Source organism: Lemur catta, chromosome 11, assembly GCF_020740605.2.
Source record: "Lemur catta isolate mLemCat1 chromosome 11, mLemCat1.pri, whole genome shotgun sequence".
NCBI lineage: Eukaryota > Metazoa > Chordata > Mammalia > Primates > Lemuridae > Lemur > Lemur catta.
In genome coordinates, this window is record NC_059138.1 from 75,012,704 (window position 1) to 75,034,224 (window position 21,521).

Below are 21,521 nucleotides of genomic sequence, written 5' to 3' on the forward strand. Positions count from 1 at the left end.
ACTTGGTTTGAGCTTTGTTTCATTGTGTTACAAAATCGTCTGGCTCCTTTAAGAAACCAGAAGTTGTAGAATCAAGCTGAGTCATTCATCCAGAGCAAGAATTAGGAACAGCTGGGGGCAGCCACTAGCAGCAAAAGCGGAGGGCTGAGAGGAACAGAATGCTTCTCCAGGAAATGTTCCAATTCCTCAACCCCAAACAGAGAGGGGAGAATTTCACAGACACCATCTTGCTAATCACGACAAACCCAGGTGCTTTGCAACGCTGTTTCCTGGGTATCCTGCAGCCCACCCGCCACTTGGTCTTGGTCTAAAGTGTTTGGTGGCCTGTGGGTCCCCCCACCACCACTTCCTCATGAAATTCAGGGGCTACGGAGCACCCTCTGTGACCCTTGAAAGAGTCCATTGCCTCATGACTACTTTGCCCAATTGCTCAAGCTTATTAGAGAGAAACTAAATCTCAGTGAGTTAAAGGGTGATGGTAAACATTGCAATATGATTAAATGAAGAAAACAAGACCTAGTATTGTCTCCAGTGTGGAAAAAATAGAATCTACAAATAATAAAAGACCAGACAATACTGAAAGTTTCAAAGTGGTTATGAGTTTATGGGTCATTTTTGTGCTCTCTCTATTTTATTTATGTGTTATGTATTACTTCTCAGTGTGGCATAAATAGCCAAGTTTCATGCATCCTTCATTCAATAACTATTTCCTGAGCACGCAGTGTGTGCTTGGCACTCTGTGGGGGAAGCAAAGGGAGTGAGTCCCAAGTCTTCACCGAAAGCCACCACCTCCCATGGCGCTGACACCACTGGCCTCCCCCCGGGTGGCTGAGCCTTTATTCTCTTCTCAGGGCCTGTGCCCCTTGCTGGTCCTGCTGTGCCTGTCCTGCACCCTCAACCCCCCAATACAAGCAAGATTCATGGCCACCCTTCTTCAGATGTCCCTGCTCAGATGTCAGCTCAGTCACCTGCATCCACAAATTCAGGTGATAAGAAATACGGTATCTCTTTATTTTCTACGATAATTATTTTTTTTAATTCTGAGTTCCCACTCTGCTGGAGCAGTGGGAAATTTCATCTCAGTTGTTCCTCCCTCCTCCCCTGCCAGGGTCATGTTAGGTTCAGGCAGTGGCAAAAGCTTTTTCTGCTAAGCAGGTCATCACATTGTGCCTGTCCCTTCCTGCTTGTGACCTTCTGTTACTTCTGGGCAAGGCTGAAATCCTCAGTGCCTGTGGCCCAGGTCCCCAGACACTGCCCCCAGGGACTCTTCCTCTCTGGAGTCTATCAGGAAGCAGAACCCATAGAACTTGCCCCTTCCCTCAGCTAGGGAAATCACCTTTTAGTGTGATATGTCTTGCCTGTTTTTCCAAGCCATTCTGCTTCCTCAAACCCTATCCTCCCTGTGGGCCTCCAGTTTTTAGAAAGAAAAAGCCAGAAGTGCTCCCAGAATCCTTGTGCGGCTCCCCCTGCCACCCCCCTCCCTAAAGCAAGGACGCAGAGTCTGCTGCCTGCTCCAAGGGGACAGCAAGAGGGAAACTTCAAACACCTCTGACAAAAGGCATGAGTGAGCACAGAGGAGAGTGATTAGATGGGGGTGGTGGTGTTGGAGACAGGAAGGAGGGGGGCTTAATGGTATCTTAGTGCTGTTGAGCTGGCCTTGAAGGCCAGGCAGGATTTCATGTGACATAGCACGGTAAATAGAAAGAGAGGCGGGAGCAGAGAGAAGACAGAGGTGGTGTTTACACAAAGGTAAATAATCTCATCCAACTGGACACGTTTGAGCAGGGGGAAAAGCAACAGAAAGAAGTGGGCTGGAGTCACTTTGTGGCAGCCTTCAAAGCCAGGGTGTTTGGAGGTCAACTTGTAAGCACTTGGCAGTCATCGGGCCAAGAGCGAGTAGATTCGAGGTGTGAGTTAGAAAATGCAACAGCAGCACTGTCCAGGGTGGACGAACAGCTGGAACTGGGGAAAGACTAGAGCAGGGAGACCGTTCTGTAGGCTGTGCAGTTGTCTAGAAACTGGGAGGAAAAAGAAAAGAGAGATGCAGAAGATAATGCTGAAATAGATTAAACAGGCTTTAGCCACTGGGCGAATGTAGAGAGAATTATGGTGATTGTGAGCATGGGAGGTTCTGGGGGGGGGGGAACCAAGAGAAGCTGCTGGCTGGGGGCCAAGATGACAAGGCTGGTCATGTTGAATCTGAGGTTTCGGTCAGGACAGTTGGAGCTGGGCAGGCAGCTCGGAACAGGACTTTGCCTGTGACAGGAAGAGAACACGGGTTGTGATGCTGCAGCAATATGTTGCGGTGAAAAAGGCAAACAAACCATGGGATCTAGTATTGGATCCCTTTGAGTTTCTCAGTGAAGTAGGAGACAAGGGGTAGCTGAGAGGAAGGGAGCTACATTGTGTCATCTTGGAGCTTGAGAGTGGACACAGGTTGAAACAGCTGCACCAGTGAACATAAATAGTGTCAAATACTGAGGAACGCGCATAGACTTGTACAACCTCAAGTTTTCTCTCCAATAAATATGGAATCCTTTTATGGTGGTTGTATGAAACCCGGACAGGCAGGTGTGAGAAGAAATAGCCCTTACGTTACATGTCTAGTTTGAGGCATGTGTTAAGTTTTATGCTCTCTGATTTCTGCTAGACAATTCTCTCCTCCTTTTGTTACGCTATTTATTAGCAATTTATCTTTTAGAAAGTTATCAAGATGCGAGGTATCCCTCAGCATAGTGAACACCCAGCTCCCATGGTGTGTTTCCTGGTGTTGAACTTCTGTCCCCAGGTTCATCATCACCTGCTCTCTACTCCAAATGCCAAGTTCTTTTCTTCACTTGAGGGGGAGAAAGATCAGCAGCACTCGGGGCTTCAAAGGTGGCTGTTACACCTGCACCTGGAGTGGGGGAGAAAGGGGCACCCTAAAATTCATCTCACTCTCTGGGGTGGGCACCAAACACTGCCCCTGATGGTTCAAGAATAACTTATCTCTCTTCACTTCCTTTTGGTCTTTTCCAAAGCTTCCCTCACCTTGGCCCTGTCTCTCTAAATTCTGATCTCTTGTTTTCATTTGATGGTGCCTGCTGTTGGGGGATCTAGGATTTGTATGGAGGGAAGAGTGGGAGAAAATAACACAAGCCCCCTGTGTTCTTAGCCTTGCCAGCATTTTCTGTACTAAAAGACAGCTCCATGGGACTTGTTGGCGCTAGCTGTTTTAAACCACCTGCTTTCAGTTTTCGTAACGGGGCGTATCATACTAACACAGTGTTGCTGAATTCTTCTTCTCTTCCTTGTAATGCTTCTAAATTGAGTATGTGACGTCAAATCTTTTTTACTCCAGCCCAAGAAGAGAAAAAAATTGCACTGGAGAGTTGGAAATGACAGCAGATTTGGAATTGGGACTCAGAATCACATGCCCCCCGGGGCTGGTACATCTTTCTTTTCCCTCTGACCATCCAGCAAGGGAATAATATGATCTAGAAGCAACATGACCTGGAGCTTGGTTTACTTATGAGGCCAAAGGAAAATTACATTTTTTCATTACAGAAGAAATTAGAACTCTTAAGGACCTGTTCAAAGGCCCCAGTCTAACAAATGTTAAGATTTTTCAGGGACAGAGGAGCTCATCTGATGGAGCTGTGACTGGTTAGAGATCCTTTTTCCTCTCCCTCATGCTGCCCTACTAAGGAAAATACATTCTGGTGAAATTTCACCCTGAAATTGGTGTAAGCAAAATCCCTCTCCACTACTCCCTCTGTCCCATCCAAGATCAGCTTCAATTTTCCAGAGTAGCATCACTTCAAGCCTTTTGTTGATAGAATCTGCATATTTTTTTTTACTTTTATTTATTTTTGCCCCAAAGCCATCAGCATTTCCCTCCAGTGAGTCACACTATTATAGGGTCATTTCAAAATGTTCTTAAAGAATGTTTCTCTTCCCAGGGGAGATGAGAAATTGGTCAATGACGGCATGTTCCAGCATGTTACTATGTGGCGTGTGGGGATTTTAATAAGGAAATGCCATTTCACACGCTACCAAGGCCACTTGACGGATGGACTTACAGGGATACGGCCTTCTAGATCTTTTCCTGACTCTACAGAGACAAGATGGGAAAACAAAAGCATGGTCATTTGGGGTGCATTCCTATCAGTTTAATGTGGGAGTCGGTCCTGCTACTCCTTCCATTACAGAAGTTTAGGGCAGTCATTTGAGAATTCAGATTTTGCAATAAAATAATTGAACCGTTGGGGAGAGGCGGTGGATAGAAATAAGAGAAGGCAGATTCAGGGGTGCTCAGAGCCTCACCAGTCCCTGGCACAGTAATGCTGATGCCCAGGCCTGTGCCCATGATACTCCCTTCTGGAAGGTCTCCAGCCCTTCTCTCTACTCCTGGGTTTGGAGTAATTAGTCATTCCCTATTCCCTGCTCTCAAAGTCCCTTGGACTTTATGAAAGCACGCTGGGGTTACAGTTATATATGCAGTGGTCACCCCCCTTCCCTTCACATGCCCTTCCCCCTGTTTAGAGGGTCTCAGGAGCAGGGGAGTGGGCCAGATATGTCTCCGTATCTTTAGCACCCAGAACAGGTCGTGTCCCCTAGAAGGTTTAGTGTGCCACACCCTGCTGTGAGCTGGTGAGTGTAATTGGGCCAGGAGGGATCCAGGGATATCTCTGTTCATGGTGCTGATGCGGGTATTGGGTTTTTCTATTCTCTTCACACAACATCCCCCATCCCCCCAGTTCTCTCAGGCACCTCCTCTTCTTCCTCTGATTCCTGTATGAAAATGTAAAGTATCATCAGACATAACTAGATGTACATGTAAGTTTTGATTCTAAATGTTCCCTGGGAAATTAGGGAAATTGCCAGTGTGTATTCCCACTGCATGTCAAAATGTGGGTACTGGCTTACAACTTTTGACTGAGCTTTGATATCTGCACGTGGTGGGCATTTCTTGGCTCTTGGCTGCCCAGCATCCAGGCCCCCTTTCTTCTAGTAATAACACCCTAGTTTTTTACCAATTGTGTCTCCCCCACTGGGTGCAGCCTTGGTGGTCCTGAGCTCAAGGTAGCCTACCCGTCCTTAGCCTGGGATGAGTTATTAGTGGTCACCACTGGGTGTGTGTGGGATTGGTAAAGGGAAGTTTTATTTTTTTTTTACTTTTTGCAGTGAACAATTCTTCTTTTTGTAATTTGAAAATTAAAGATTTAAGAAAAAGATTAATGTTTGCCCAGAAGATCTGGCTAGAGGCAACGAGGTTTCCTGTGAAATCCATTTGAGCGGCAACCACAGCCCAGGTTTGCTCTCACATACATGGAGCCCAGGGAAACGCAGACGGCCCCGCGCCACACTCCCACAGTCGCCAGAAATCCCTTTCAAATGATTGCATAGATGTCTTCCCTTGCATTTGAGCAGATATAAATCACAATGGTCTACTTCTAATTCCTAGGCCCGGTGTCTAAGGGGCAACAAAGTCAATCACTTTCAGGTTTGTTTTCTGAATGTTTTTTAAATCTTCAGAATTTTACTAACAATAATCACTACAATATGCACGAAAACGTGAACACATCTGTGCAGGTAACTGCATTTCGTCCCAGGGCACAAACTTCCTGTGTGACGTTGGAGCTGGACAGGTTTCCACCAGCCAACGTTGCAACCGGCCTCCACGGCCAGAGGTCAGCCCCTCAGGGGCCCAGGATGAAGGAAATGGTTTCTGAGCTTAGTTTAGACGCAGAGGCTTAAATGGCATGAAACTGACACAGCCAAGGCCCATATATCATTAGCAGTAAGAGTAGGGGGTCTTGTTATTCACTAGATAAAACAAAGAGAACAACCAGATTTTCCTCGGTAAATCAGGGTTTAAGTCAAACAACTTGTCGCAAGATCTCAGTCCTTGGTTTCTGGCCTGATCTATCGAATTTTTGGTGGCATGAGAAAAGATAACATGGGAACTTCACATAAATAAGTAATTAAATGGAGGCACTTAGTCCTTTCCAGAGAATCACAATTCAAATTTTGTGAGCTCCTCCTTGAGCCTCCAGAGCAGATGATACTCCATCAAATGTTTCCATGATTCTGGTTTATACCGCTTTCAAAATAAAAGCCATTGTTAATGATACAAACCCTAACCCTAGATGGGGTCATTGATACTTACCCATCGATGTCATCAGGTGAGGAAGGGCTCTGCCATTAGCTGTAGAAACTCAGGTGAGAGAGAGAGAGAGAGAGAGAGAGAGAGAGAGAGACTCCTTCCTTTCTTTTCTTTCTTTCATATAAGTGAAATTATCATATATTGTTAGATGCCTTCCTTTTTTTTAAAACAAAGTTGGTACAAAGTTTAACGCCACTTACAAATTTAGACTTTCTGTTGTCTCAAACAGTGGTCTCCAAACCTTTTTGCTGTCAACCCTATCATTAAAAAGTTGCTGAAGACATACCCAAGATACGTATAATTATTTCTTCATTTATAAAGTCCAATCATGCCACTACTCTCCTGACAATATTTACATTATGAAATTTTAATCAGAGTGAAAACTGCAAAAGATTAAGATAAGGATGAAATTTAAAATATTTAAGTTTTAACAATTGTATTTAATTTTAATGGTAAAAAAATACTTTTGCTTTCTGAAATATTACTGTTAATATCTGTAACAGGATCAATGTGTTTAATATGCTTTGTCATTTAAAAACGTCTTGAGTTACCCTTTTGTGATTGCCAGCAATTCAAACGTCTGGCTATACTGAATGCTTGGTTTCAAAGTCCACCAGAGCTGAAAGAAAACACTTCACAGAAATGTGTAGATCCAAATGGAAGAAATGCCTCATGAGATGAGCTTTACTAATTCCCCAAATTCATTTTTCAATCCCAGCTATCTTTTATGTAAAGGCAATTGTTGAAATTTTCCTTCATTTTAACAGTTTCATTGTTTTTGTTTTTGTAATACGCATACAGTAAGATGGAAACATTTCCAAACATCTGTCTTCAAAATGCTCTTGCTATAGAGTCAATTTTCTTTTGAAAAGAAATTAATTTTCTCACTGAGAAAGTTTCTCTTCTACCTTGAAAGGACACTTAAAAAAAAATATCTTCTAGGTTACATACTAACAATAGCCACTTGCCATGACAAAAAATGACAGCACCTTTGTCTTTTTGTCAAAGAAAGAATCCATGATTCACTGTCAGGTTCCACAGCTCCTTTAAATGCACTGCCATGAAGTAACCAGCTTGGTACAAGAGTCCTAGTTGGCCATTCTCCATCAAATTGCAAAGTTCTATGAAGATCTTACTATTTGAAGGCTTTGCTTTTTCAATCATGTTGATGGCATCCTACATGAATGTCAATTGCAATTCTTGGCAATATGCTGGACCCAGAAGCATGAAAAGATGCTACTGTGGACTCCTCCCCCATGCAACTCCCTCTCTTTGTGGACATTGTCTGCTCACAGTAATGTCAGTCACGTCCAGACCGTGGGAGGGCAGGGTGACAATCACCATAAAATATTAGTAAGGCTTAATTTCGTTATCATTTTGAAATGAAGAAAATACAGATGTTCTAGTATCTTCTCCTTGGACCTCAGTGGATCGTCTTGAATATCTATGGAGGGTATGCACTCCTCCTAGGGAGTCTCTACACAAAGGACTCTTTCCAATTAAATTAAAAAACTAGGCCGGGCGCCGTGGCTCACGCCTGTAATCCTAGCACTCTGAGAGGCTGAGGTGGGTGGATTGCTCAAGGTCAGGAGTTCGAGACCAGCCTGAGCAAGAGCGAGACAACGTCTCTACTAAAAATAGAAAGAAATTATCTGGACAACTAAAAATATATATAGAAAAAATTAGCTGGGTATGGTGGTGCATGCCTGTAGTCCCAGCTACTCAGGAGGCTGAGGCAGTAGGATCGCTTAAGCTCAGGAGTTTGAGGTTGCTGTGAGCTAGGCTGATGCCACGGCACTCACTCTAGCCTGGGCAACAAAGTGAGACTCTGTCTCAAAAAAAAAAACAAAAAACCTAGTTCTTCAGTTTCTGAACTACCCTTCCCTCCCTTCTTTTAAAATAAAATACCTGCCAGATTCAGTGTCCACAGGACTGTACCCTCAGCGAAGTTGGCCAGGGTTGCCCCTGGAAGCTGCCTGGCAACCTGTGCCCCCACCCCCACCCCAAAACTCCCCACTGTCTTAGTACCTAGGGCAGGGAGATGACAAAAATGAAAACATCTACGATTTCCATTTATTGAGCTGTTATTTCGTGCCAGTCCCTAGGCTAGGTGCTCTATACACAAAGTTGATTCTCTTTTTTTCACTGTAGTTACAATCTGTAACATCTCTGCAAACAAGGATTCAGCAAATTCTGAACCATTGCTCCTAAGGGAAATACAGGACAAGGTTCCTTCAAGCCTCTGGTCACAACATTCTTGTCAACTGATCAATACATAACTTTGTTTTATATGTGTTTCTTAGTACCCTTTTATATATTGCTGGCTCATAAACATTGAACTCAGGGCCAACAGCACTGTAACTCATGTCTGAACAAAGCTTACCTAACCCTTGTATTTTCTCTATAAGTCACATCAAAGCCGGCTTAGATTTAGGAACACTAGACAGTACTTCAGCACTATGCTTAGCGGCATTTTAAACAGCAAAATAAGCCACAAAAAGCACAAAAGTGCAGAAAATGTGGTACTAAACAGACTTTGAATAGGACACTTATTTAGTATGAGAGCTGAAACAAGAAGGCAGAGCGTCACCTTTTTCAACTTCAGCTGGGAACATATATGTTGGGCAACTCAAATTTTTTGCCACTCTATGCATGACCTGGAAAAAGAATGAGTATTAATTTGGGGGTTACAAATACATTCTTAGCAAGTAGACTGCATTTGCAAGTATGAAATCCACAAATAATGAAGGTTGACTGTATCATATCATAGTAGACTCATAAATAGGTACTACCCCAATGATGTGTGAACTGAAGGCAACCTCAGACATCTCCTCTTCTGGTTACCTTCTTTGAGTCTTTGGGAGGCTGGTACAATGAAGTGACTTCTCCAAAAACATCCAGTGCATGTGTGACCCAGGGGAGACTAAATCCCAGGCCTCCCAGTGCCCCTTCATTCAGTGCCCTTCCCAGAACATATTTATGGGACCCAAGGCAGCTAATTTAACTTGCAGATGGGGCTACACAAAAACCTTCTTGTACCCTCCCGCACCTCAGTTTACTCTCTGCAATAATTAAAATTTGCTTTTGATCAGAATGTTTGATTTGATGACTTCTAGTACATGGGGACAATGAAAAATATGTCTTAAAAAAAAAGTCACAAACCTGAATTAAATCAGGCACAAAATGAGAAATTAAAAGAACAAACTCAATAAAATATTTGCAGCAAGAACAGGCTTTAATTTTTTAAATTTAGTTCTCCAGTGAGCCAATTCATAGATTGGTAATATGAGAGGGAAGTGATATAAAAAAAAGCCAAACATGTAGAATTTCAAAGAGATGTGAACACATGATGCATAAATAGGCAAGATGTGCCAGGATGACATTTTAGTTGGAAAATTATTAGCATATGTATATTTGTATATATTTTGATGCCAGCTTAATTTTTTTGATATTCCAACAATTATACTAAATTAGGTTGTTCTTTATTTGGGGAAAAGAAGTAGAGAATTTAAAACCCACATTAAATATGGCACTTATAACTAATGTGGCCTGCAGGCTGGCCACATTCAATAAGTGGGTATACCTCAAATGAACTAACAAACTCAGAAAAAGAAAAGAAATGAAATGGCAAAGATTAAGTATGTTCTCTGAATAAGATCCTTTGCTTGTCATGAATTGGTACACTATATGCTTTCATGCTAAGATTTTAAACATTTGAAACTCTCTTCCCCACAACTATTATAATTCCATCCCTTTCTTTGGGGTGATAATTCAGTTATTCTTATCCAGTAATATTTACCAAACACCTTTGTATGCATAGCATTTACAGAAAAAGATGTTGCTACATCTTTATTCATTTACTGCACTTTTCACTTACTCTTAGGAGGAATTAAAAATTCCTATTCAAGACCCCCAAACTTCATTTATCTGTCTCTATCTGAAGCAGTGTCACAGAATCCATTCCTTTCATTCTTTAAGTTAAATCATGTAATTCTTACTCATGTACTCATGTTAATTTTGTAATAAACCATTTCCCCCACAACAAAAGCTCACTTGTTTCAAGGATAATTTTTATTGATGAGAGACAGCTTGCAGATATAAAAAGATAATTTTCTTGTTTATATGACATTTTCTGTTTTTAAATTTTTCTTTTCAAGGATTAAAACTTCTGATGTTCTCTTTTAGGAATGTAGTTTATCAACTATAAGGATCCCATCCTTTTCCATAAATGAATCGATTAATCATGTCAAAAGATCTCAGAGGCTGGTCATAGGGTAAAATGTGTCCTCCACCTCGAATAATTACCTTAAAGAAGAAAAAAAAGAACAGAAGAATTGAAGTTTAGAGAAATGGATATTCTAAATAAATGAAAAATTTTAATTCAGACTAGTTTATATTTACAGCTTACATGAAATAGAGAACATATTCTACCAATCCAGGCCTTTGGATACACTACCTTGCTGTTGATAGCTTTAATAATGGGGATGTTAAGATAGGAAAGTTTTTAAATTGTATAGTTGCCTTTATCAGTAATAAAGGGGAAAATTTGATTCTCAAAAAAAAAAAAAACACCTGTTGTTTTTTGATTCTCTAAAAAAATAAAACAACACCTTGACACCTGAAACAAAAGGAGGTCATGTTTTGAGCAGCATAGAGTTAGAACATTTTCCCCCCATAATCCAGCAGTATTATGGAACATTTTCAAACATACAGCAAATTTTTAAAAAAATTCATACACTTACCATTTAGATTCTCTTGCTAACATTCACTTCACTTTAATTCATATCTTTTTGACACATTTCAAAGTAAAATGGAGACAGTAGTATACTTCCCCCAGATACTTCAGCACCACATTATTAATCAGAATTCAATATGTGTTTATAGATTTTCTTCTTTTGAGTAAAGTTATATGATGACATGCACTAGTCTTAAATGTAGACGCACCAGTTTTGACAAATGTATACACCTGGGTAACCCGAGCTCTTGTCAGGTTGTATAAAGCTCTCTTAATGCATCTCTAGTTGAAATGAGTTCAAATCGACACGAGGGCCCACCCTGAGCTAGGGTCTGTGCACACAAAAAGGGGAGTGGTCTCTGTACTCATTAAGCCTCTAGTGTCAGCAAGTATTCCAAGTAGAGGGAAGGAGGAAGCCTGCATGATTCAACACCAAAAGGGCAAGGACCGACACAGAGTGTTGGGAGGCCACACGCAGGAGGAGTCAGTGTGGCCTGAGCTGTCCTGTTGCATATATGGAGAATGGACAGGAGTTACTGGTGGATGAGAAAAGTAAACGTGCAATTAAGGGATCACTTTGAGTAACTTATAGCTGCTGAATCACAATCAGCATTTAAAAATCACCTCTACAGCCAGGCACAGTGGCTCATGCCTATAATCCCAGCACTTTGGGAGGCTGAGGCAGGAGGATCACTTGAGGCCAGGAGTTTGAGACTAGCCCGGGCAATAGGAAGACCCCATCTCTACTAAAAATTAAAAAAAAAAAATAACCTTCACAAGGCCCTTTTTAAGAGGCTGGGTTCTTTTGCTTTTCTCAATCTGAAGGGAAGTGAGGCAGGAAAAAAGTATATTTGCACAGTGCATTTATTATATTAAAAAATCTCCCCCCTACCTCCCAATACCCACCATCTTAAAACCTTGCTGTGAGGTAAATAGGATCAACATTATCAGATAAATTTTATCTTGCAGCTCACAGCTGTACCAGCTGTGCACTGAACAACTACAAGGAGCACCATTCACGTCAGCACTGAGGAGATGGAGCTATTTGGAACTATTAGGTAGTTTGTTTAAGTCACAAAATTGTCAGATAACTATAATAGCTAGAACTCTGACATCTGATACAAACACCACATCCTAGTGTTTAATCAAATCCTAGTACTTGCACAATAATTCCTTACCTTTGAGCTGAACTTTGCATCTTAATCGTAGAACATTTTGACCCACCTCTCAACAGCCCTCTGAGGTAGGTGAGGGAGGCAGATTACCATTTGCAAATGTGGGAATGGATTTAGCCCTTTCACCTACCAATGGAAACTCCTGTGTTATGCCACACTTGATCAGGTCATTTGTGCCTTGTTGCAATGACAGTAGAGCCCATCTACCATTTGTGTCCATGCTTGCAACTGGAAACCCAACATGTCCCACTTTTTGTCACAGACTGAAGGGAACCCCTTCATGTGACTCTAGAGGAAAACCACAATCCCAAGCTAGGATTTTCTTCCCGCAGATTCTCATCCAAATCTCTAGCCTTGGCAGGAATCCAATGAGTGATGTCTGTGCAGCTTCAGCTCGACTGAGGACACTTAACGAAATCATGTGTGTGACAAAACCCAGCTGCTTCAACTGGAAATGAGTTTGGCAGCAATGGTCCGGAACAGCAATAAATCGAATACCTGAGAGCTAAAGGTCATCCTGCCTCCAGGACGAGAGCTGCAGCTAAGTAAGGGCAGCACAGTGCTTTACAGCCTGGGCACACAAGACGAGAGGCACAGCAAGTTGTGTGCCCTTGGGCAAGTTATTCAACCTCTCTGAGCCTCAATCGCCCTTATTGTACAATTGGGAAAGAAGTATTATCTCTTTGGGTAGTTGTGAGTTGTGTGAGGATTTAATGGAATAATGTCCCTGGAACACTTAGCACAGAGCCTGGCCTGGGATGCTATTGAATAAATGTTAGCCATTCTCATTATTCTTCCAACAATGATCCATATTGAAAATCTAGAATCAAAATGTCTATATCAACCTAACTACCCTAGAACATTCAGTGTCCCCACATTCCCATAAAAAAATCCTGGCTTAAAGGAGTTGTTTGAAACAGTGGTCCTCGAACTTGAATCTGCGTAAAAATATCTGGGCTTGTTAAAACAGATCGTGGGGCCCCAACTCCAGACTTTACAATTCTGAAGGTCCAGAGTGGGGGTGGGGGGCTAAGGATTTGCATATCTAACAATTCCAAAGTGATGCTGCTATGGTTGGTCCAACTACTGGCTGAGAACCACTGTTGAGAGGTTTTTCTATTCTGCAGCAAACGAGGGAATTCTCTATTTACATCAAGGGAGAAGAGAAGTAGAAATTTAACACCTAATCCTGACCTCACTTCCTGGCCATCCGAGCTCCTGATACTTACACACATACACACGCTCACAGGAGCCTTCCCTGTCCACAGTAACACGCGGTGAAGGAGAACTGCAGGCGTCAGGTGTTCTCATTCTTACTCTCAGTGATCTACCTGATCCTAGTCCAATTTTGGAGCTGCCATGTGTAATGACCCAATGACATCGTAAATGGTGTCATTAAGATTGGAAAGAAAAGCTCGTTAAGGAACAAAGGTTATTTCACATGCCACAAAACTCCCAAAGTGTATTCTCAAGCAGATCCACCTAAAGCATTCTACCAATGCTAACCGCACAAGTGAATTAATGAGTGCTGAAAAATCAGCCACTTCGTTGTTTACAGCCAAGCCACTCACTATTCACGAATCAAGGACACGAACCACTCAGCAGCTTTCAGAGGTGTGTGACAAAATGTAGCGGGGCTGTGATTACATATTTAAATGGGACAAGATTAATCTCGAGGCTCCCTGGATAGAAACTGTGTATTCTGGGTGCCTCCACACTAGAGCTGAAGCCTCTCCACTCATGCGTTCCAGATGTGCCAGATGTTCCGGGGGGGGGGTCACAAATGTGCCATGAATTTCAACAGCGTTATACAAACACTTTAAAGCTTCATTCCACTTTATTTTTTAGCAAATGGTACAATTCTCCCTGGAACCAGAAACCCAGACCTGGCAGTAAAGGTTTCCCAGCTGTGCCTTTTTAGAGGATAGAATGTAGAGGGAAATTCACACTGGGCGTGTGGCTGCAGACGTGTCAGGGGAGACTTCTCGGGGGTCTTGGAGGAGACCACTGGACTGGCGGTGGAGGATGGGGTGGGGCGGAGGGGTGCTTTGCAGACAGAGCAAAGGGCAAGTGCAAATGCAGGGGGCATGAAATGGCATGCACGTGCAGTGAGTAGCCCGTAAGGCGTTCCATTCGAGAACGAGTGGAAGGAAACAGAAGGGAGGGACAAACAGGCAAACACTAGTGGGACCATGCGATGCCCCACGTGACATGCTGGGATGCCTGGACCTTATCCTATATATCCTATAGCATTGCGTTTTCTTATGGTGGTAAAATACACTTAAAATTACCGTTTTAACCATTTTAAAGCATACAACGCCATAGCATTTAGTACCTTCACAGTGCTGTGCAACCACCGCTATCTAGTTGCAGAATGTTTTCATCACCCCAAAGGAAACCCATACAGGATAGTAATCGCTTCCCACACCTCTCTCCCTCACAGTCCCTGGCAACCGCTAATCTGCTTTCCGTCTCCATAGATTCGCCTATTCGGATATATCCTAGAGGGTTTTAAGTAGGGTAGTGATATGCTCATATTTGCCTTATAGAAAAATGACAATATCTAACGGGGAGGCTGATGTGGAAGGGAGAGATACTGGGGAATGGAGGCAAATTAGGAGACACCAAATCAGATGAGAGACAATGTGTGCTCATGGGAGGGATGGTGAGAAGGGGAAGGAGATGAGGCTATTGGGGTGGAACCAAGGAAATTAGTGATTCATCAGATACGAAGGTTAAGTGAGAGTTTCCCCACCCACCTGCAACACATCCTTCCCATTTCAGGCTTCTGACAGGAGCACATTTGCCAAGGGTGTTGCTACCAGCCAGGAAAGAGAAAAGAGGGCCATGGGAGATGCAAGGTTTGAAAGTAGAGTATACAGGGAAAGTTTATGATTCCTGTTTTCAACTACCGAATGATGCATACACTGAAGAATCTTGCTTGTTATGGTTTCTGATTTACATGAAATTTCTTTTACTATTTTTATCCCATCCCACATTTACTAAATCTTACCTTTTAGCTTTCAGACACTAATTATTGGTAGAGGTAAAATAAATAGCACCCAAAAATATTATTAAAAAAGTACTTGGGAATCAGAATAAAGCCAAAGCTGGTAAGCAGATACCACCTAACAAAGAAGGAGGCAACTCACTTTCAAAAAAACCCCCCAAAAACAAAAAATAAACAAACCAACAACAACAAAAAACAGAGCAGAGATCAATGGTAAGAGTTGCTCCAGCAGCACTCAGGGAAACTACCCCTGAGGTTTCCCACCGTATACTTGTAGTGCAGCAAATGATGACTGAAGAGGAGGAGGAAAGGAGCGTCAGGTGCTTTAGGAGACCCAAATGCAGCCATCACCATGGTACGGGTCCCTAGAGTAGTCAAGACATACCTTTGGTGCTCCTTTACAGCACCCCGAAAGGGCTTCTACATACACCACCTTCCTTAATCAGACGTAACAATACCATAATTTAGGATTTCCACTTCTGACTATGGCACAACAATTTATATCAAGCCAACCATACTCCACAGAAGTAGAAGCTGAATTAAAAAGACAAGAATAGTTCTTTTTGGTTTTGTTTGTTTGTTTTAAAGAGACAAGGTCTCTGTCTTCCAGGCTGGAGTGTAATGGCACAATCTTAGCTCACAAGCGATCCTCCCGCCCCAGCCTCCTGGATAGCTTAGACTACAGGCATGCACCACCACACCTGGTTAATTTTTAAAATTTTTTTTACAGAGATGGGATTTTGCTATGTTGCCCAGGCTGGTCTCAAACCCCTGGCCTCAAGTGATCCTCCCACCTCAGCCTCCTAAAGCACTAGGATTACAGGCACAAGCCACCGTGCCTGGCCAAGAATGCTGTTTAAAGGTACCAGAGAGCAGCTAGGACTTGAAAGTCCAAGACCGTAGAGAAAAGAGAATCACAGAGAAGTGAGTCCAACACTTTGTGCTGCTTTCCCCTTTGGGAAATTCATCAATTTCTAAGCTTCTCTGCCCAAGATGCCAAGTAAAAAGTGACAGATAAAAGAATGCAAAGCTAAAGAGTCTTATGGTGCTTGGGAAACCAAAAAACAAAAACAAAGAAGCCCCCAAAAGAAACAAAAGAAAATCAGGAGTCGCAGGCCTGTCAAGGAGGGAGGTTACTGGTAAACACTGCAGGCTTTGCATTAGATCCATGAAAGACAATGCCTCACGAGTAATGAAAAACTAGAGACAGGTCAGCCCTCACACACCTGGAAATCAATGTGGAACCAATCATCTCAATCCCTGATTGAATCAAACTGACATATCTCTACTAATTGCCTTCCAGAAAAAATTAAGTCCTCTTTGAAGATCACATCTTTCTTCATACATTTTTTTGTACATTTTGTCTAACATTTGATAAAATTTAGTAGGCATTTAAAAAGACAAGATCAAATGACTAAAAACTAAGGAGGAAAAAAAGATCACAGAAAGGAACCACCACAAGTGATCCAGATATTAGAATTATCAAGTATACATTTTTAAGTAACTGTGAACAAAATATTCAGGAAGTTAGGTAACAAAATAGAAAATTCACCAGAGAATTAGAATATATAAAAGGGAATCAAACAGAAATTCTAGAACTAAAAAGTTATTCATCCATTGTTAATTGAAATTAAGATTTAATAGATCTTTCAGCAGTAGATTAGACCTGGTAGAAGAAAGAATATATGAACTGGAAGTTAGGTCAGTAGAAGATATCTAGATAGAAGCAAGGAGAATAAGGGTATGGAAAATACAAATAAAGAGAAGAAAAGACATGAGGCCACAAATATTTAACTTATATTTAACTGGAGTTCTAGAATAAAATGATAAGAAATGGGGCAAAAGAAATAGTAACATTTAGAGATACTGACTGAAATATTCCCCAAATTGACAAAAGTCATCAAGCCACAGTTTGGGGAAGTTCTATAAACCCTAGACAAGATAAACACAAAGAAAACTAACCACATCTAGGCACATGATAGTATATTGCCAAAACCAAAGACAGAGAGAATATCTTAAAAGCTGTCATAGGAAAGGAAACAATTTATTTTCAATACCTTCAAAGAAGCAAGAAAGCTGACTAATCAACAGAAACAATGAAAGCTGGAAGACAATGGAATAGAATCTTTGAAGTTGAGAAATAAAATAAATGCCAATCTAGAAGGTCTACAGACATGAAGACCTTGTGAAGACATTTTCAAGGGAACAAAAAAATTTTAAAAAATTTTGTCAGCAGACCTGTACTGAAAGAAACACTAAAGGTTGTTCTTCAGACAAAAGAAAAATTATCCCTAATGGAAACGTGAAAGTGCAAGAAGAATGAGGAGCAACTGAGAATTTCTATATGTGGGCAAAAGTAATGAATATCAATAATAATAATGTCTATTGGAGTTTGAACTACATAGAAGTTTCTTACAAGACAACATTTGCACAAAGGTGGCACAAATTTAAAGTGTTGTAAGATACATTTGCATATCTGGAAAATGGTAAATGTACTAATTCAAAGTTGGCTTTCTTGAATCAGGATGTATGTCATTATCTCTAGGTAAACACCAAAGGGATAGATCATAAAATAATGCATTATTAGCAAGCTAATAGTGGTAACAGGGGCCGCCATTATGATTTCCAAATGACAGATGGGATAAAAGTATGAGAGTAAATGTAAGAGACATTATTGTGTGATACAAAAAACCGACTTCTGACAATCAGCTAACAACTTTAAGTTAGAAGAAATCTTGAGATACAGTGATATAATCCTTCCTTTTAGAGAGATACAAAATGAACACTTGAGCAGTGAAGACCCTTCAATGAAATCTCTTAGCCTCACTTCAACACATCACTTAGATGTGCTTTGAATGTGTCTAATAAAAAAAAGTCATGGAAATTTTTCTCTATATCAACTCGAAGAATCTCTGTGTTAACTTCAGCAAGGTTGGTATGAATGACTAAGGTTAGAGGCTTTTCTTTCCTAGGTCATCATAGTCAACAGAAACCTAAAAGCACAGTCCAGTGTAGTAGGAACCAATCTGGCATGATGGCTAAGAGCATGGACTCAGCATTCAGCAAATCTAGGTTTGAACCCAGTTCTGTGAGTTTAGCACAGTGGTTTAAATGAGTCTCTACTTTCTCATTTGTAAAATGGAAATAAGAGTTAGGATAACCAGTTGTCCCAGTTTGTCCAGGACCAGCGGGTTTCTGAGAATATAGGACTTCCAGTGCTAAAAGTAAAAAAGTGTCAGGCAATCTGGAATAGTTAGTCACTCTAATAATATTTAACTTTTTGTAAGGATGCAAAGGGACAATGCATATAAAATGTTACGTGGCATTCAGTTCACAAATATGTCTTAAGTTTGCACCATGTGCTGATATAGGCAAATAATAAGCACTCAACTGATGATCACTGTACTACTATTATGAGTTTTTATGATCAAAAAATATGTTTTCCCTTTAAGGAGAGGAGTAAGAGTAGAAGTTGCAACACTAATAAATATAACATTCATTACTATACTTTTTCAGAAAAAAAAGGATTATAATACATTCTTCAGGAGGGGAAATATTTCTCTTCCAGGCTTCTTTGATTTCCATGTTATGAAGCCTTCCTTCCCATGGGAAAGGTCTCCATTAAAGTAATAAAACTGCTTGAATGGGAGAGTACACCTCTGTCAGTGTGCTCAACTTAACTGTGTCTCCAGTGAGTTTTATCCCTTAAGCCTGCCAATAGCATGATCCATCCCATTCTTTCTCTCCACCCCGTCTTCCCCTTTCACCACATGCAATCCCAGACACCCTTTCTCCCTACACAGAAATGTCAAAGCAAGCAAGACCTTACTTGTCTTAGCAGAATGGCAAAATGCTGTTCTGTCTTTTTTTCCCTTTTAGGAGCCCACTTTGCAACCCGGGATTTGGTGCAATTAAAAAGTAATTGAAACTTCCCTTCCTCATTCTCTCGTTCTATGTCCAGTTTTTATATTTGATATCCTCAAAAGGATAAAAAGTACAATCCAGTTCATTATTTACCCTTACTCAATATCTAGCTTTATGATCTACATTTGTAGTTTTCTTTTAGAGGAGAGAATGAGAGTGGGGGAGGAGAGGGCAGAGGTTATAGCAGTAAATGCTCTCTGCCATGAGTGTTGTGAGGACTTAGATCCTGACTCACCGTCTTCTGGGTAACATGGAAACAAAAGCCAGCCAACCTTGCTAAAGTTTTACTTCCTGGAAACAGCAAGGTGCTAGCAGTAGTGTGCTGGAGCTCCCCATCATTGGCTCAGGAGAGCAAATCTGTGTATATTGATGCTCAAGTCCATATTCAGTGATGTCAAGTTGGTGGTGTTAAACCAGCTACGTGGCAGTATTCACACTATGGAAATTGGCAAACACTATAAATCAGTGCCCCCTCTTCCTGAGCCACTGTACCCTCAGACCACCAGTTCTCTGACATTTTGACTCTCCTAGGGAAAGAGGAAACATTCTGGCATTCTTCCTGTTCTCAAGGGTAAACCCAACAAACATCCATCCAAATGGGTGAATTTTAAAGTCTAAAACTTCTTTAAAATCTTGGCTCAGGAAATGAGATGGATCAGATTTCAAATATTAGTAGGAAGGTGAGAAGGGCTTGTCATCTGCTTCCATTCCTGCCTGTCTCCCACTGAGTTCTAGTCCAGTTGGCAAAAATAAGAGTTTTAAGACCAGACTACATCCATGAGATCCTTCTGTTTGTATCAGAGCACCTTGAGATGCTCCAAAGCTGGTCTGTTTAGGACAACCCAAGGCCAGACAGGGTATCAGGATTTAACTGTGTTCTTGATCCACAACCTATTGGGACCCCGGGACCCCTAAATGTCTCCAGGTTCCAGGAATTTAGGATACAGAGTATGCCAAATGGCATGGCATTTTCATGATGTCATTTGTTAAAATAAAACAAGGCACACAGTTTTTACTGCCAAACTGAAAACTGTGCAAGGCAAAAACAGTGCCTTAGTCCAGCTGACAATATGGCAATATCTTCGCATAAGTTTGTTCCATCCCACTGCCTATTTCTCTACCCCACCCCACCCTCCACCTTATTTGTTTATTTTTTTGACTCTGTTTAACACTCCCACAAGTGATTTTGTGAGTCTTCGGTTACACTTCAATTAAAACAACAAAAAGTTATTGTTTAAAAAGCCAACCCCAATTCCTTCTTTGTTCCTCAAATACCATTGATTTTTAAAATCCATTCTCCATGTGTGGATAATACTTTATTTTCGACTTCTTAGTATTTATCCACTTTCCATTTAATGAAATGGTTCTTTGTAAAATTTCAATAGATTATTAAAAACCACTCAACAGCTAAGAGAAAATTGTGCATTGTTGCCTAGCTGTCATAGCTCAATAAATAGATCTGCAAGCCAATTTATATTTTAAATAATACAATAAATTAGCTCCCAGAGTATTAACTACGTGCATATTTGGGTAGCTTAATTTAGAAGCATTCTTCTTATGCTAATTGGTCCTCTCTAGTGAAACAGAGCCACATGAACTAAGAAGACTCTTGGCAAATAATCAGAGTAACATGGGGAATTGCTATTGTTTATTATTTCCTTTGTTTTTAGGAAGCAAGCTGTGTGTTTTGTTTTAAGAGAAGGAAAAAACCCAAAAACTAGGAATTCAATTTTTTTTAAAGGAGACGATGCTCTAGTCAGTACTGAGATAGAGATGAAACTTCTGCTACTCCTTTTGTCAATTTGTGTCCAAGAATATTGCTCATTTTTTCTCCTATGTAACACAGAAAGGAAATAGTCTTTAGCTGACATAAACGACACATCCTTTAGCTTGAAGGGAATTGTTTTGAACTATTCATTATCTCGGCATGTCTAGCCTACTTCCTAGAAGACCCTTTGGTGTGTACAATTGGTGCACAACCATAGCACCCCTTGAGACATGTAGCATTAAAATAAATACACACACACAGACAGATGCACACACACAGTCACTCCGAGGATAGGAAAGGGGCATGAGGATAAGGTGGAGGCCAATTTGATTTTAATTAACTGAGCATTTACGCAGTGCCAGGAACTGTTCTAAGGGGTGCGCTACAAAGATAAATAGTATATTATTCCTGCCCCCAAGGAGCTCGGCATCAAATAGGACTTTATCCTGCAGGTATAGGAGTTAAGGGGAAAACGTGATCCAACTTGCATTTTGGAAAAAGCACAGAAAGGAGGGTAGATTGGTGAGGGCGGAGACTAATTAAGACCAGCCAAGTGGGCTATTGGAAAAGAAAAAAAGTGTAAACAACAACTTAAAACACATTCAGAGTGTTCTTGAATAGCAACTTTTAAGGCACCACAAAGCAAAAACTGTTTCATTTTGGAATTTATAATGTGGGACAGCCCTCGTGTTTTTTTTAATGCCCCCAAAATGTTGCACTAGTTTTTTGGTTTGTATAAATGCAGTGTTTTCTTTTTAGCT

The 21,521-nt window shown here is 41.2% G+C and overlaps 1 protein-coding gene across 2 annotated transcripts in view; it reads right to left on the bottom strand.

The window, feature by feature from the left end:
- Positions 1-10,204: 10,204 nt before the first annotated feature.
- The window catches only part of CPVL (carboxypeptidase vitellogenic like), a 136,709-nt gene continuing 125,392 nt past the window's right edge, over positions 10,205-21,521 (bottom strand). For both annotated transcript variants that reach the window (XM_045564212.1, XM_045564211.1), the window contains exon 13: positions 10,205-10,453. In XM_045564212.1, the coding sequence (XP_045420168.1) occupies positions 10,346-10,453 (108 nt within the window). In that variant the 3' untranslated portion in view covers positions 10,205-10,345. The remainder of the gene's footprint in view (positions 10,454-21,521) is intronic.